Raw genomic sequence first — 16,254 nt, forward strand, 5'->3', positions numbered from 1 at the left:
CGCGAGCGAGGGGGAGTCTGAAGAGGAGGTCTACCGCACCGAGCAGTCCTGCACAACCCGGAGGGAGCCCAGAGATGGATGCGCCAGCTGCGGAGGGTCCCACTCACGACAAAACTGTAAGTTCAGGGACGCCGTTTGCCGTTCCTGTGAGAAGAGGGGCCACATCGCTAGAGTCTGCAGATCGAAGACACACCAGAGCTACAGACCACGTGGCCAGACTGCCCAATCCGAGACGGCGCCACACCGAAGGCCGAACAGGGATGGTGGAAACCGGAAGGGCGCGAAATTTGAAGACGCTGGGGCCTACACCATACGCATCGCACAGACCTGCACCTCGCCCGGAGAAAAGACCTACACCACGGTCGAGATCGAGGGACGGGAGTGCCAGATGGAGATAGACACGGGATCACCAATATCCATCATGTCTTGGGAGAATCTGAAGAAAGTCATCCCCAGCGTACACAAGCGACAGCTCCAGCCGCAGCAACGCAGACTGAAGGATTACCAGGGGAACCACATACCCGTCGAAGGCAGAGGCGAGTTCCAAGTCCAGTACGGGGAGTTTACCGAGAAACTGCCCCTCACCATCGTCAGCGACAACCTCCCCAGCCTCCTGGGCATGGACTGGTTTCGGGCCCTAGGCATGGGATTCACCGGGGTAAGGAACGTTCGAAGCACCCTGAAGGAAGACCTGATGCAGGAGTTCCAGGACGTGTTCGACGAAAGGCTTGGCAAGTATGTGGGGACCCCGATTTCGTTTAATCTAGACCCCAATGTTGCACCTATCCGTTTAAAGCCTAGGCGGGTACCATTTGCCCTGAAGCCCAAAATAGACATTGAACTGGACAAATTAATCAAACAAGGGGTGCTCGTTCCAGTCGACCACACCAAATGGGAGACCCCAATTGTTACACCGGTCAAGCCGGACGGGTCAGTGCGCATATGTGCTGATTATAAATGCACAATTAATAAGGCCCTGCAGCAGAGCGCCTATCCAGTGCCCGTCGTTCACCACTTATTGCATTCCCTGGGCCCCGGCAAGATCTTCGCAAAACTCGATCTTGCGCAGGCGTACCAGCAACTGCCGGTAGATGGCGCTACCGCAGAGGCACAGACTATCGTAACCCACAGAGGGGCCTTTAAGTGTACCCGTTTGCAATTCGGGGTAAGCGTGGCCCCAGGACTGTTTCAAAGTACCATGGAGCGGCTACTACAGGGGATCCCCGGGGTGGTACCCTATTTCGACGACGTGCTCATTACCGCCGACAATGAGCACCAGCTAAGAGAAAGACTGAGGGAGGTATTAAGGAAATTCAGGGGCGCAGGACTCAGAGTGAAACGCAACAAATGCATGATCGCAGTCCCCTCAGTCGAATTCCTAGGGTACAGGGTAGATGGCACCGGCATTCACCCCACAGAAAGCAAGATCAGGGCAATCCGAGAAGCACCCACCCCCAAAGACAAGGCAGAATTACAGGCCTTCCTGGGACTATTAAACTTTTACGCCATTTTCCTTAAAGACAAGGCAACAGTGGCAGAACCCCTACATAGACTGTTAACCAAAAAAGCCACTTGGAAATGGGGGAAGGCTGAAGACAGGGCATTCGCCGGCATAAAAAAACTGCTATCAGCGGAGAGTTTTCTAATCCAGTACAACGCAACGCTTCCCCTTGTTCTAGCATGTGATGCGTCCCCGTTCGGGGTGGGAGCCGTCCTGAGCCACAGACTCCCGAATGGCCTAGAGGCGCCCATCGCATATTACTCCCGAACTCTATCAAGTGCCGAGCGAAATTATAGCCAGCTCGACAAGGAGGCCCTAGCCGCCGTTTCGGGAGTGAAGAAATTCCACGAGTACTTGTTCGGGAGGGACTTTGAGTTAATCACAGACCATCGCCCGCTCCTGGGTCTCCTCGCGGGAGATCGACCAACCCCGGCAGCACTTTCGCCCAGGATGACACGCTGGGCCATCTTCCTCGCAGCATACTCCTATCGCCTGGTACACCGACCAGGGGCGGACATGGGCAATGCGGACGCACTCAGCCGATGCCCACTACCCAACAGTTTAGAAGACCCCACACACCCGGCATCCCCATCCTGCTGATAGACGTTTTGGACTCTGGGCCCATCACATCAGCCGAGGTTGCGAGAGCCTCAACCAAAGACCACGTGATCCGGACAGTCGCAAGTTGGGTTATGAGGGGGTGGCCGGAAAGGATTGGGAGCGGGGAATTTAAACCATTCGCGGGAAAACGGGATGAGTTGACAATGCAAGGGGGTTGTTTACTATGGGGCGATCGGGTTGTTATTCCCTCACGTTTAAGGGAAAAAGTTTTAACGTTGTTGCATGAGGGGCACCCTGGGATTCTAAGAATGAAGGGGCTAGCCAGGAGCTATGTCTGGTGGCCCAGCATGGATGCAGACATTACCGAGTGGGTGGGGAAATGCCAGCCCTGCCAAGAGTCCAGATCAGACCTGCCAACGGCACCCGTGAGAGAGTGGGAAAGGCCCCAGGGACCCTGGTCCAGAATACATATTGACTTTGCAGGCCCATTCCATGGACAGACCTTCATGGTCGTCGTAGACGCATTCTCCAAATGGTTGGAGATCAAGCTAATGAAGGCCACTACCACCGACGCAACCATCAGAGAGCTAAGACAATTATTCGCCACACATGGGTTACCGGACATCCTAGTGTCAGATAACGGGCCACAGTTCACTGCAACACAGTTCGAGGGTTACTTAGCGGGACTTGGGATCAGACATGTCCTTTCTGCCCCGTTTCATCCGGCTAGTAACGGACAGGCTGAGAGATTTGTTAGATCAGCAAAGGAGGCCCTTTCACGCTTAAGCCCCGGGGACTGGCAGGAAAGGGTAGACAAGTTCCTAATAGCCCAGCACTCCACACCCTGTACAGCCACGGGCCGAAGTCCGGCTGAACTATTAATGGGGCGGAAACTCCGGGGAATACTAGATAGACCCAGAGGTCTTCAAGGGGGGGGAGAGGAAACTTAGAGAGTTCACCATAGGAACACCGGTACACGCTAGAAACTATGGACAGGGCCCACTCTGGGAGGCCGGAACAATCACAGAAATCACAGGCCCCAAGTCATACCGGGTAGACATGGGGGACGGGAGAGTTTGGCGCAGACACATTGACCAATTAAGAAAACGAGTAACCACAGACACCGACGATACATTAGACGACCCCATCCCCGACCACGACTACCAACCAGAAGCACAAACCACTAGCCCAAGTAGAGCGGGGGACTTAGCTGAGGATTCTGGTATCCAGCGCCGCCCCGTCGAGGTAGTCCCAACAGCCGAAGAAGTCGCCGCCCACGAGGAGGTCCCGGAGGCCTCATTGGCGGAGCAGGGAGAAACAGAAAGTCCCTCCGACCTGCTCGACGCCGCCCCTCCGACTGAACTGCGCAGGTCAACTAGGACTCGTACACGCCCTAGTCACCTGAGAGACTATGTATGCAAATAACACCCCAAGTGACTTCTGGGAGGGGAGGAGTGTTATGTAAATAGGTTTGTTTGGCGGGAAGTTCGAATTAACTGACCCTCAGCTGATTGGCTGACCACCACAGCTGCAAGGTATATAAAGGGAGTTGTCACTAACTACTCTGGCTTGCTGCGTCCTCATTCACCCCACATAATAGCGGGGGTCCACGCATGCATGCGTGGGGGGCGGGGCATGGGGGCATTGAATTATGGGTGTGGGTATGTGCACGCGTGACCCCTGTGCTCCCCGCGCTTTTGGCACGTGACGGCAAAAAGGTTAGCCATCACTGACCTATACATTAGTTTACACAGAGGTCTCCAAACTTCACACCTTTAGGACTTGTGGACTCCCAGAATTCCTCAGCCAGCCCAGGGAATTCTGGGAGTTGAAGTCCACAAATTTTAAAATTGTCAAGACTGAAGACTCCTGGTTTACCAGATGGGAAAGGTCACTCATGACCTATGGAAACAGGCCAGGCAATTCTGATCACATGCATCAGTTGTGAATGATAAAACCTATTTCTCCTTTCCTGGTGTGGCCAAACCTCCTTCCCACCATTCACTTTGAAGGGACTGAGAGCCACGTGTTTAGAAGAACAGATGCTTCTCCTTCATGTCAGCCAGATTCCAAGTCCGGTCCTTGCCAGGGGTGAGCTTCAAAAATTTTAGCAAGGGGTTCTCTGCCCAGTTGCAGGGTGGGTGTGGCCATGGTGGGCGTGGCCTAGTCGACCACCTGCACCACAGCGGGGGGGGTTTACCCTCCCCAGGCTCCAGAGGCTTTCCTTGAGCCTCTGGGAGGGTGAAAATGGCCTCCCCAGGCTCCGGAGGCCCTCTGGAGGCCGGAAACGGGCCCATTTCCAGCCTTCCTGATCTTCTAGTAGATCTGTTTTTCACCCTCCCTCAGCCTCTGTGTGCGCCCTGCACTTACCTGCATCCAAAACGGGCTGCGTGGTAACTTCTGGGAGGGGTGGGATTTGGGGGTTCTCCGACCTGCACAGAATCTTAGCAAGAGGTTCTCCCGAACCCCCAGCAGCCCACCCCTGGTCCTTGATATTTCTAGCCAACTCTGAGAAAGATCCGTGCAATCCCATACAGCATATCGTTTTGGATGATCACATTAATGGATTGAGCAGTTGTGATGTTCTATTTGGGGACCGTTTTCAACGGTTATGGCAATATGTTAATAAACAGAGCAACTTTGATCAAGAAAAAGAAAGTTTAGCGTGGCTTAGGAAGATTCTTCTGCAATAAGGCAAATGTCTTGATTAGGTATGTTTATAGGTTTGTTCTGTAAGTCCAGAATTCGATATATTTTGGCATAGACAAACAAACCTTTGCAGATTTGCTTCTTGCTTGCATCTTACCTGTCCAGCCTTGGATGCAGTGGCAGCTGTATGTCCCGATACCATCCTGGCAGGTACCTCCGTTGAGGCACTGATGCCCTGCGCAGTCATCTGGATTCACCTCGCAGTACTGACCAGTGTAGCCTATTGAAAGAACAGGAGGTAATAAACTTAGAGTCATTTTGGGGGAGACAAGACAGGGTCACCGGCTATGACAAGGGAGGCCTCCAGATGAACAGCAATTCCAGCCTCTCACTTCCTAGGATATTTTCACTCACATTGTTTCTGGTTCCTCAAATTGTCACAAAACAACTGAAAAAGACTTGAGATCATCTGCTGTTGACCTCAAAATGCTGCGAAGTGGGACATGTAGTGACTTCATTGCAAAAAAACAACAACAACAACCAAATAAACTAAAAATGTAATCCTGTGGTCATTATAAGGGGAAGCTTCCTGATCACAAAAACATTATTCTTCTGTTGCAACACTCTGATCTTGAAATGGTGATGGGGCAGGAATTTTGGAACTATCCTAAAATACGGTCGATTGTCCTTGTTTAGCATCCACAATTGGGACCAACAACTTGGTTGTTAAGACTGGCGCTATTAACAGAGCATTGACATTAAGTTATTTTGGTTAGTTCCGTTCAAGGCATTGGCTTGCAACTATTAAACAGTTAGACTACAGTGGTAAAGAAATCAGACCCAAACCTGTTTCTGGGGCAAATTTTGGGAGAAAACTGTGGGAGGAAAAAGAAGCATGGTTTCATTTACATAATGTGCTCATTGCTTCATGATAAATGAACTAACTTACCATAAGATGCTAAGCAGAAGGAGGAGGAGAAGTGATGGAGAAGGAGAAGATGGTGGAGGAGGAGGAGAAGGAGGAGCAGGAGGATGAGAAGAAGAAGAAGAAGAAGAAGAAGAAGAAGAAGAAGAAGAAGAAGAAGAAGAAGGAGAAGGAGAAGGAGAAGGAGAAGGAGAAGGAGAAGGAGAAGGAGAAGGAGAAGGAGAAGGAGAAGGAGAAGGAGAGGAGAAGGAGAAGGAGAAGGAGAAGGAGAAGGAGAAGGAGAAGGAGAAGGAGAAGGAGAAGGAGAATTTGATCTCACCAACTTGCCATCTGCAACCTGAATTAATATCTTGAATCCACCAATGTTTATGATGTTTATCTCACCACGAACATACCTGCTTACTAAAGACTATGGGCAGTAAACTAGTGGGTTGACACCCAAGACTTCCCCCGTGCAAGGTCTCAATTGCTGGGCACATAGAGAAGAGTTTTGTCCCATGTAGCTCCCAAACAGTGACTTGGTCTCCCTTCACAATTCCATTTATCCTCTCGCTTGATCTTTGAGAAAAGGCATCCATTCACATTTCCTTCCTTGGATGTCTTACTTAAACTATTTTTTGAATACTCTTGGGGTAGAGCTGCAATGCCTTTTAACCAACAAATGCAATAACAACACTGATAATAATGAACCATAATTCCCTGGCAGACAGAGGCAGCCGTGGTATCCTCCATCGACGTGATGGCAGGTGCCCCCGTGGAGACAGATCTCCGAGGAACAAGGCCCCCGTCGGTACTGGCAGAGAGGACCAGAGAAGTTGGATGGGCACAAACAGCGGAAGGAGCCGATGCTGTTGATACAACTGCCCCCATTGAGGCAGGGGCTGGGAGACGCAAAGCATTCGTTGATGTCGTGTTGGCAGGTGTGCCCTTCGAAGCCTGGCCAGCATTGGCAGACAATGAAAGGGTAGGTGATGACACACGTCCCACCGTTGGCACAAGGGTTGGCTGGGCAGAAATCCATCAACTGGCAGTTCTTCCCTAGGAGAGAAATCAAAGTCAACGTGATTCACAGCTTCTCCTCCAGTCTGGGAGAAGAGAAGATCAGAGGACAAGTTCATCCAGCATCTTCTAACAATCAATGACTTCTAGGAAGTCCCTAGAACTTCCTTGAGTTCTAGGAAGTTCTTACTACAGGTGGTGTCAACCCTGAAGCTGATCTAACTGAAGGCATTTTTGACAGCTTCAGTGTTGCCACTCTGGAGCTGAGGAATAGGGAGGAGGGATTTGAGATAGTTGGGATTCTGTAGCCAAAACAAAATATTTTCTCTTGGGAACCAAGGACATTCTCACACCTGGTCAGAGGAAGATGGAGTGACGTTACCTGGCAGCCAGACCGCACCGTGATTGGACCGTGTGACTGATTGTTTTGAAAAAGTGAAAAACTTTTACTTTTAATTAGGTGAAAACCGTGGAAGTCTTCAGCGTCGGTTTTCATCAGATTTGTACCAATATGATATTTCAAATAAGACTATTCTTTGAGGAGTCAACCTGCCTTGGAGTTTTGCTTGATATGGATCTAGAACTTGGAACTCTGACAGGGGGTTTTGACTGTGCAACTTATGCACAGTCACTTTTTTTTTGGAATTGGGTGATCTAGAAAGCAGAGGGATAAATCAATCAGTTGCTTTAAAGTGAACTCTCTATCCACAGGATAGAGAACCTTGGAGGGTGAGCAGTGCCTGGTCAGAAAAAGTCAAAATGGCAACTATGGCAATACAATCTAAGCTGAGGGATCCTCGGTGGTGTCTGAGCTTGCTTGTTTTCTTGCAGATGTTTCAAACTAGGTAACATCATCAGTGCTAGTAAGGTGTGCAGTTTGCTGTCAGTTTATGTTCTGATGACCTTCCCTGTCAGTGTTGGTGGGGGGGTGTCTTAGAGATTCTTTGGTTGGGCTGTTTGGCACCCTGACAAATCAGCCATCAATAGACACACAGACATTAACAGCATCTATAAAGTATGCAAAAGAGACAATCAACCAGCCAGGGGTGGGTTCTAAAATTTTTACTACCGGTTCTGTGGGCGTGGCTTATTTTGTGGGCGTGGTTTGATGGTCATGTGACAATTCTTTAGGATTTAGCAGAGGTACTGGTCTACCAGGCTTTTAACTGCTTGCAAAGCTGTACCGGTCTACCCATTTGTTCTTGGAGCGTTCCAGTCTACCCATTGGTTTTTCGAGCGCATTGGTCTACCACCACACTGCCTTTTAACACTGATCAGCTGTAGGGCGGCCCTTTGAAGCCCCACAGCAAGAGTTTAAACTGTTTTTTTCCTTCTAGCCAATCAGCTGGGACTTGGGAGGCAGCAAATAGATTGGGGGCGGGGCCAAATAAAAGGTAAGAATAACATGGGGGGGGCGGGGGGCGGGAGGGCCCAGCTCCCGAACAAAGAGAACCAGTTTGGTGATGTCATATCATCACCGCTACCGGCTCGGCTGAACCGGGCCGAAACGGGAGGAACCCACCACTGCAACCAGCCCAAAAGGGACTATCGGAACTCTCGGATGATTGACAACTGCATTCTAATCACTGCACCACTACAGCTCATCAGCATAGTGTCAGCCCTGAAGCTGACCTGACTGAGGCCATTTTGAGGCTGCAGTGTTGCCACAGTGTTGCCACATTCCCACAGGTGATCAGAGAGAGGAGGAGTGAAGTTACTAGGCAACCAGACGGTACCTTGATTGGACCGTGTGACTGATTGTTTGGGGAAGGAAGAAAACTTTTACTTTTATTTAGGTGAAAACCGTGGGAACATTCAGAGTCGGTTTTCACCAGATCTGTGCCAATATGATATACCCAATAAAGCTATTCTTTGCGGAATCTACCTGCCTCGGAGTTCTGTTCGTTATGGGTGTATTACTTGGAACCTTGACACATACATTAACTCCAAAGTTAACATCAGACCAACAATCAAGTAAACAATACCTTGATCCAGAAACTGTCAAAGAGCCATCAGTAAACAGCCCAACCATTATTTATTTATTTATTTATTTATTTATTTATTTATTTATTTATTTATTTATTTATTTATTTATTTATTTATTCCGGCAAGCCGGCCTAGCCTAAATTGGTTTTTAATGGGATTTTAATTTTATAGATTTGGGGTTTTAAATTGGGAGGCCGATTGATTTAATCTTTTTTAATTATCTTAACTTTTGCATTCTATGTATTTTTAATTTTGGCTGTTCACCGCCCTGAGTCCCTTCTGGGAGAAGGGCGGTATACAAATTAAATTAATAATAATAATAATAATAATAATAATAATAATAATAATAATAATAATAATAATAATAATAATAATAATAACAACAACAACAATAACCAAAGAATCTCTAGGACTGCCCCCACGAACTCTGATGATGTTACCTAGTTGGATAATGAAACGTCCACAAGAAAACAAGCAAGCTCAGAGAACACCAAGGACCCCTCATGTCAACCCTGAGCTACAAATATTCTCCTTTAGTCATACAATCTAAGCCAGGGCTCGGCAACCTTAAACACTCAAAGAGCCATAAAGGTCCTAACCGGAAGCCCCCCGTTCAATTCTGGAGCTGACCGGAAGTCCAATTCCCCCACCATAGAGTCTCCTCCTAGCACGGCATCCTTTTTCCTCTACCTGTCCTAACCGAAAGCCCTATCAATTGTGGAGCCAACCGATGACAGGGAGCCACAGCAGAGGGATGAAAGAGCCACATGCAGCTCCAGAGCCGCAGATTGCCAACCTCTGATCTAAATTCTTCAGGTTTTTTTACATGCACCACAACACATGAACTGGGACAACTTCAAAGTTCCCAGTTGATTACTTTACCTGTCCATCCTGGTAGACATTGGCATTGATGCTCTTTCCTGGAGATCCGCTGACATGTCCCTCCATGTTGGCAGGGTGACGGGAAGCAGGGATCGCCAACCACACCCTGGCATTTATCCCCAGTGAAACCAGGAGGGCACGCACACACGTACTCGGGGGCGGCTTGAGGAAGAAGAGCTCTGGAGGAGCAGCTGCCCCCGTTTTGGCAAAGCACAGGGGTACAGGGATCTGCAAACTGGCACGTGTCTCCTACATAGCCAGGAGAGCACCTGTGACAGTCAGAAAATGGGAAAGAAACAGAGAAGCCAAAGGTTTAAAAGAAAAATGTTAGAAACAGGATGTTTTTTGAAGATCTGAACTTAATCTGGAGCTAGGAGTTAGGGAAAGTATAGATCAGGGGTGAAATGATCCCGGTTCAGACTGGATCGCCCGATCCGGTAGCGATGGTGGCGGGTGGTCCGGAGAACTGGTAGCAAAAATCCCTGCCCCCCACCCCCACCATGCCCAGCTGAGCCACCCGATCATCAAAGGCTTTTTTTTTTTACTTTTAAAAGCATTTTTTCTACAACCTCTTCCGATGAAAAAATGCTTTTAAAAGTAAAAAAAAAAAGCCTCTGATGATCGCGTGGCTCAGCTGGGATCATCAGAGGCTTTTCAAAGCATTTTTTTCTGCAACCTCTTGGCCAAAGAGGTGGTTAAAAAAAATGCTTTGAAAACTCTCTGACGATCCCAGCTGAGTTCCCTGATTGGCAGAGAGGCTTTTCAAAGCATTAGAAAAAATGCTTTGAAAAGTTTAAAAAAAAAAAAAGTTGGCCACGCCCACCCAGTCACATTACCCCCACCATCACCAAGCCACACCCACAGAACCGCTAGTAACAGATTTTACATTTCACCCCTGATATAGATAGTATATGCAAGTTCTCAGGCTGCCCAGCTGAGTAGAAACATTGGAAGTTAAATGTACTTATATCTCATCTGGAAAATAACGGTAGACCTTGACTTACAACAGTTCATTTAGTGGTGATTCGAAATTATAGCAGCACTGAAAAAAGTGGTTTATGATCATTTTTCACACTTATGACCATTGCTTGGCAACTGGTTCATATTTATGACAGCTGCAGTGTCCTGGGGTCCCGTGACCCCCTTTTGCGACCTTCTGACCAGCAAAGTCAATAGGAAAGCCAGATTCACTTACTAACTTAACAACTGCAGCGATTCACTTAACAACCGTGGTAAGAAAGGTCGTAAAACGGGGCAAAATTCACTTAACAACTGTCTCGCTTAGCAACAGAAATTTTGGGCTCAATTGTGATCGTAAGTTGAGGACTATCGAGATGTTGGTTAAAAAATGGAGAGTCAAGTTATACATGGGTGGGCTTATACACGAGTATATATGGTATCTCCATGATCATGGCTGTACAATAGGCTGAATATTATTTCTCCTGTACAAGTTTTGCCAGAAATGGCATGAATTGAATTCCTAGCTCAGCTCCACCCCTCTGCCTTCTTATGATGGACAGAAATAGCAGCAGCATTTCCTGTACACCGAATCAAGCAGGGGAGAGAAATCTTTACATGTTGAGGCTCTGCTTGTCTTTCAGTTTTAACCATTATGGGAATCTTGACACTTAAAAAACAACAACTACTACTTACAGGCAGGAAGAGGTCCCATTGGAGTGTTTCAGACAAGTCCCACCATTCTTGCAGGGCATCCGAGGACAAGATTCAGCTGGGGAAACGGAAACACCAAGAGCTTCAGAAAAAGGCCCTTGCCTTAATATTTGCAGATAGAAGTGTGTCTCTGTGGCAGGCGTGAAATCCAGCAGGTTCTGACAGGTTCTGGAGAACCGGTAGCGGAAATTTTGAGCAGTTCGGAGAACCAGCAAATACCACCTCTGGCTGGCCCCAGAGTGGGGTGGGAATGGAGATTTTGCAATATCCTTCCCCCAGGAGTGGGGAGGGAATGGGGATTTTGCAATATCCTTCCCCTGGAGTGGGGAGGGAATGAAGATTTTGCAGTATCCTTCCCCTGCCACCCCCACCAAGCCACGCCTACAGAACCGGTAGTAAAAAAAATTGGATTTCATCACTGGTCTGGGGGAATTAAATCCCCCAGTACAAAATAAACTATATCATGGAACAAATTGGAGACGTTGTTTTGACAAATATCAAGCTAGGGATCAGGTGCCCAGGCAATGCCCACCAAGCCACACTATGCCCACCAAGCCACACCCACAGAACCAGTAGTAAAAAAATTTGGATTTCACCACTGGAAGAAAGGAATTGTTAATTTATTCATTTTTGCCTGCCTCAGAGATCCTTGCAGTCCACCGACCTCCATTTGCAGCCTTTTGTGAGAAATAAAGAGGGAGCTTATTATTAAGCATTACAACCAACATTTGTGCCCAGAAGAAATCAAGTTATGTCTCTTGCTTGATATCTTCAAGTGAAAGAAAATTTCTGCCAAGGAACACACACAATTAGATTATGGGGAATTGAAACTTCCTTGTAACTAAACATGCAACATTCCCCAATTCCTTTGCAAATGATGAATTTGTTCTGTCCCTTTTTTTAAAAAAAAGGCTGGTGGTTTTTTTAACTTCAAATTTAAATTTTTGCAAAAACCATCAACCTAGGTGAGCCTAATACCCATGTTTTCCCAAAAATAAGACCAGGTTTTATCATTTTTTTGCCACCAAAAAAAGGCACCAGGTCTTATTTTCGGGTGTGGGTGTGTCATCCAATGACTCACCTCACTTGCATGTGTCACCCCCAGCTTCCTTTTCGCTGTCAGAGGCCTTCAGGAACTTCTTCTGCAGCCGGCAAGGCTTTCCTGAAGGCCTCTGCAGCCAATAACAGAGCTCCGGATTGATCTGGAGCTGTTATCAGTTGAAGAGGCCTTCAGGAAAGCCTTGCCGGCTGCAGAAGAAATGGGCCGGCAAGGCAGGTGTCGGGGTGTACGAGGCCTGGCTGCAACTGTCCGAAGGTACAGCTCCACCCCCACCCCCCACCCATCCCCACCCTGTCTTAATTTTTACCCATGCACCCTGGAATGGGCGGGATCTTAATTAGGGCTTATTTTAGGGGTAGGGCTTATATTGGGCACTCATGTAAAAGTCAAGCTAGGACTTACTTTCGGGGTATGTCGTATTTTTGGGGAAACATGGTAAATGAAGACAGGGTAAGGGTGTCTCCCGTTTTTTATTTTTTTTATTTATTTAATTAAATTTGTATACCGCCCTACTCCCGAAGGACTCAGGGCGGTGAACAGCCATAAAAATAAAACATATAGATACAAAATTTAAAACAGAGATAAAACCGATTAAATAAATTTGGCTGAACCATTTTAAAACCCCAATAATTTAAAACCAAATTTAAAATTCCCATTTAAAAGAGGAAAATTTAGGTCAGGCCAACTTGATGAAATAGGAACGTCTTAAGCATGCGACGGAAGGTACGCACCCCTAACTTTGGCCCAAACATGTCCTGACAGTTAGGGGACTTTTTCTCCTGTTCCCTTCTGATATTTATTTATTTATTTAATTTATTTATTAAATTTATTTGCCGCTTATCTCAACCACAAGGTGACTCTGGGTGAGCAATAAATTTAACATATTAGCAATAGCACTTAGACTTATATACCACTTCATAGTGATTTTACAGCCCTCTCTAAGCGGTTTACAGAGTCAGCATATCAACCCCAACAATCTGGGTCCTCATTTTACCCACCTCGGAAGGATGGAAGGCTGAGTCAACCTTGAGCCTGGTGAGATTTGAATTGCCGAACTGCAGCAGTTGAAGTAGCCTGCAGTGCTGCACTCTAACCACTGCACCACTTCAGCTCTTTATTACTTTTACTTCATTCCTAACCCATACCCGATGCAGTTTAAATACAACCTGAGCTTTTTAGTAGTAGAGGAACACTTTCCCCTGTAAATAGACAACACATCACAACTGTTTTTCTATGTGCGTTCTGAATGAGCATCATCTACAGATAGCTCTCAACTTGCAACCATTTGTTTAGTGATCCATACAAAGTTACAACAACTCTGAAAAAAGTGACTTAAGACCAATCCTCACACGTATTTATTTATTATTATTTATTAATTCAATTTATATGCCGCCCTTCTCCGAAGACTCAGGGAGGCTTATAATGCACTTATAGCAATAGCCTTCATTCTTTTGTATATACCTGCTTATTAGGGCTTTTGGCCCACCATAAGCGGTGTTTCTACAAAGTCAACTTATTGCCCCCACAATCCGGGTCCTCAATTTACCTACCTCGGAAGGATGGAAGGCTGAGTCAACCTTGAGCTTGGTGAGATTTGAACTTGCACTAATTGCAGACAGCTGGCAGCTAAGTGCTATGTAACAGCACTTAGTCCGTTGCACCACCAAGGCTCTTATGATTGTCACGGCCTCCCCGTCTGCTTGACTGTGCAATGAACCATAATCATATAATATTATAATAACAACAATATCAAGAAGGTAACAATATATCAAGATCTGCAAATAGAAATAGAATAACTGTGGAAAAAAAGAAAGCAAAGGCAATACCAATAGTAACCAATAGGCGCTTTGGGGGTGATCCCAAAACAACTGGAGTACCATTTGAACACCATCGGCATTGACAAAAACATCATCAGTCAATTGCAAAAGGCAGCTTTACTTGGAAGAGCTTAGGACACCTTTAACACCAGCAAAACTCAACATCTGCCTCTCCCAGGTGGAGTGGATAAAACTCCCAAACTCGGTCTAAACCTCTGGCTGACTGTGAATCCAGACATCATAATAATAATATCAACATTTTGAATTCCAAAATACTGTAATTATCCAAGAGAACAGAAGGGTTTTAGCTTCGTAAACAAGCAATCCGATTGTGCTGCTAGGTAAATCTTGTTAAAGGAGAATATTTCAGAAGCAACGAAGAAGACAACATCCTAACATCCTTTTTCTCAGGTTGCTCTACTCCATATTCTGCCAAAAGCTTTTTTTTTAAGACAAGCAAGCAGAGGTACAATTGTACAAGAGTGTGTGAACATAGAGAGGTGGACTGCCATCCATGACCTTTACACAATGACAACTGTACTAGTCCACGAGATACCACAAAACAGTTAACAACAGATAGACCCAGCAAGCTCTTTGTAGACGTCAACACTAGAAAACACAAATACATACACAAAAACCCTGCTGAAAATCTGCACTGAAACTGCTCCAAGGTCTGATTAACGGCTGCAATCTATCTTCGCTGGTGTTGTGTGTGCAACACACTTAAACCATGATATTCTTGATATGCCAGAAGTCCCTCGAGATCTGGTTATGTCATCCAGGTATGGGCCTCTCAAGGAACCCGAGATATGCTTAGATGGCTCCATAGGAAGGTGCTTGTTATATATTTTTATATTGCCTACTTTTATATTATGTCATAGGCAGTGGTGGGATTCAGCCGGTTCTCACCACTTCGGGAGAACCGGTTGTTAACTTTCTGAGCAGTTTGGTAAACTGGTTGTTGGAAGAAATCATTAGGACAGAGAACCGGTTGTTAAATTATTTGAATCCTACCACTGGTCATAGGCCACCCAGAATCATGTTTTATCAGATGGCTGGCTATATAGCAATAGCACTTAGACTTATATACCACTTCACAGTGCTTTTTAGCCCTCTCTAAGAGGATTATAGAGTCAGCATACTGCCCCCAGCAATCTGGGTCCTCATTTTACCGACCTCGGAAGGATGGAAGGCTAAGTCAACCTTGAGCTGGTGAGAATTGAACTGCCGAACTGCTGGCAGCCTGCAGTCAGCAGAATTAGTTTGCAGTACTCCATTCTAAACACTGCGCCACCACAGCTCATATAAATTTGATAAACACGCAAACAAATAAACGAGATCAGATCAAGACTTAGTGGTTGTATTTTTTTGCAGCATACAAACCTTGGTTATTTAATTAAGTAATTAATATGTCACCCATCTCACTTTCAAGCAAGTATAAGCGGCCCACCACATCATAAAAACAAGAATATAAAAACATTGAAGTTAAAAACACTGAAACATTAAGCTTTAAAAATAAAAATAAAAAATTGGGTAGGCTAGACTCTAGGATGCAAATGGGATGGTTAGTTTTTTTCTGGTGGCAGGAAATCAGTTCATAAGATGAGTTTAGGCTTCAAGGTATTGGGCAGATCCAGGAAAAAAGATAATTCATTAATGACGCTATGCAAAGCCTTCATGTAAAAATCTACTCCATTCTACTTATCTCTTTAAAAGTCTCTTTTTAACTTACCTCCAGCAAACGGGATCAACATGAGCAGTAGCAACGGTTTCATTCTCCTTTAGATCGCTCTTCCACACCCTCATCACTCCATCCGACACTAGGAGAGGACCTGGGAAGCAGAATCTGGGTGTCCAAAAAAAGCGGGCTCAAACTGAAGCCAGGGCTGAGGATGACTGCTATTAGAGGGAGCACCCCGGGGAAGCACCCCAGTTTCTTCAGACACAACCTAGGACTCTGTGTGACACCCCATCACTGCCCTCCCTTAAAAAATACAGGACACATCCTGCCGTTTCTGTTCTCCATTGTCGAAGACTTCCTGCCCCACACAATGCCTGGGACGGGAAAGATTTCCTGTTACCCAGGGCACTGTTGTCAACAGTGGACAAAGGGTGGGAACGATTAGGGTGGGTGGCTGATGAGGAAGAAGGGAACATTAGACCAAGGAACAAAAGCAGAGTAGAAGAGTTCTGAAAGACGAAG

The 16,254-nt window shown here is 46.5% G+C and overlaps 1 protein-coding gene across 1 annotated transcript in view; it reads right to left on the reverse strand.

Annotated features, from left to right (window-relative positions):
- NOTCH4 (notch receptor 4) overlaps positions 1-16,038 on the reverse strand; it is a 58,781-nt gene extending 42,743 nt beyond the window's left edge. The window contains exons 1-5 of the mRNA XM_060693350.2: positions 15,784-16,038; positions 11,157-11,232; positions 9,504-9,772; positions 6,327-6,674; positions 4,869-4,991 (exon numbers count right to left, since the gene is read on the reverse strand). Of these exons, the coding sequence (XP_060549333.2) occupies positions 4,869-4,991; positions 6,327-6,674; positions 9,504-9,772; positions 11,157-11,232; positions 15,784-15,826 (859 nt within the window). The 5' untranslated portion in view covers positions 15,827-16,038. The remainder of the gene's footprint in view (positions 1-4,868; positions 4,992-6,326; positions 6,675-9,503; positions 9,773-11,156; positions 11,233-15,783) is intronic.
- Between the last annotated feature and the right edge of the window lie 216 nt (positions 16,039-16,254).

Source organism: Pantherophis guttatus, chromosome 2 (assembly GCF_059756535.1).
Source record: "Pantherophis guttatus breed Tessera chromosome 2, ASM5975653v1, whole genome shotgun sequence".
NCBI classification, from domain to species: domain Eukaryota; kingdom Metazoa; phylum Chordata; class Lepidosauria; order Squamata; family Colubridae; genus Pantherophis; species Pantherophis guttatus.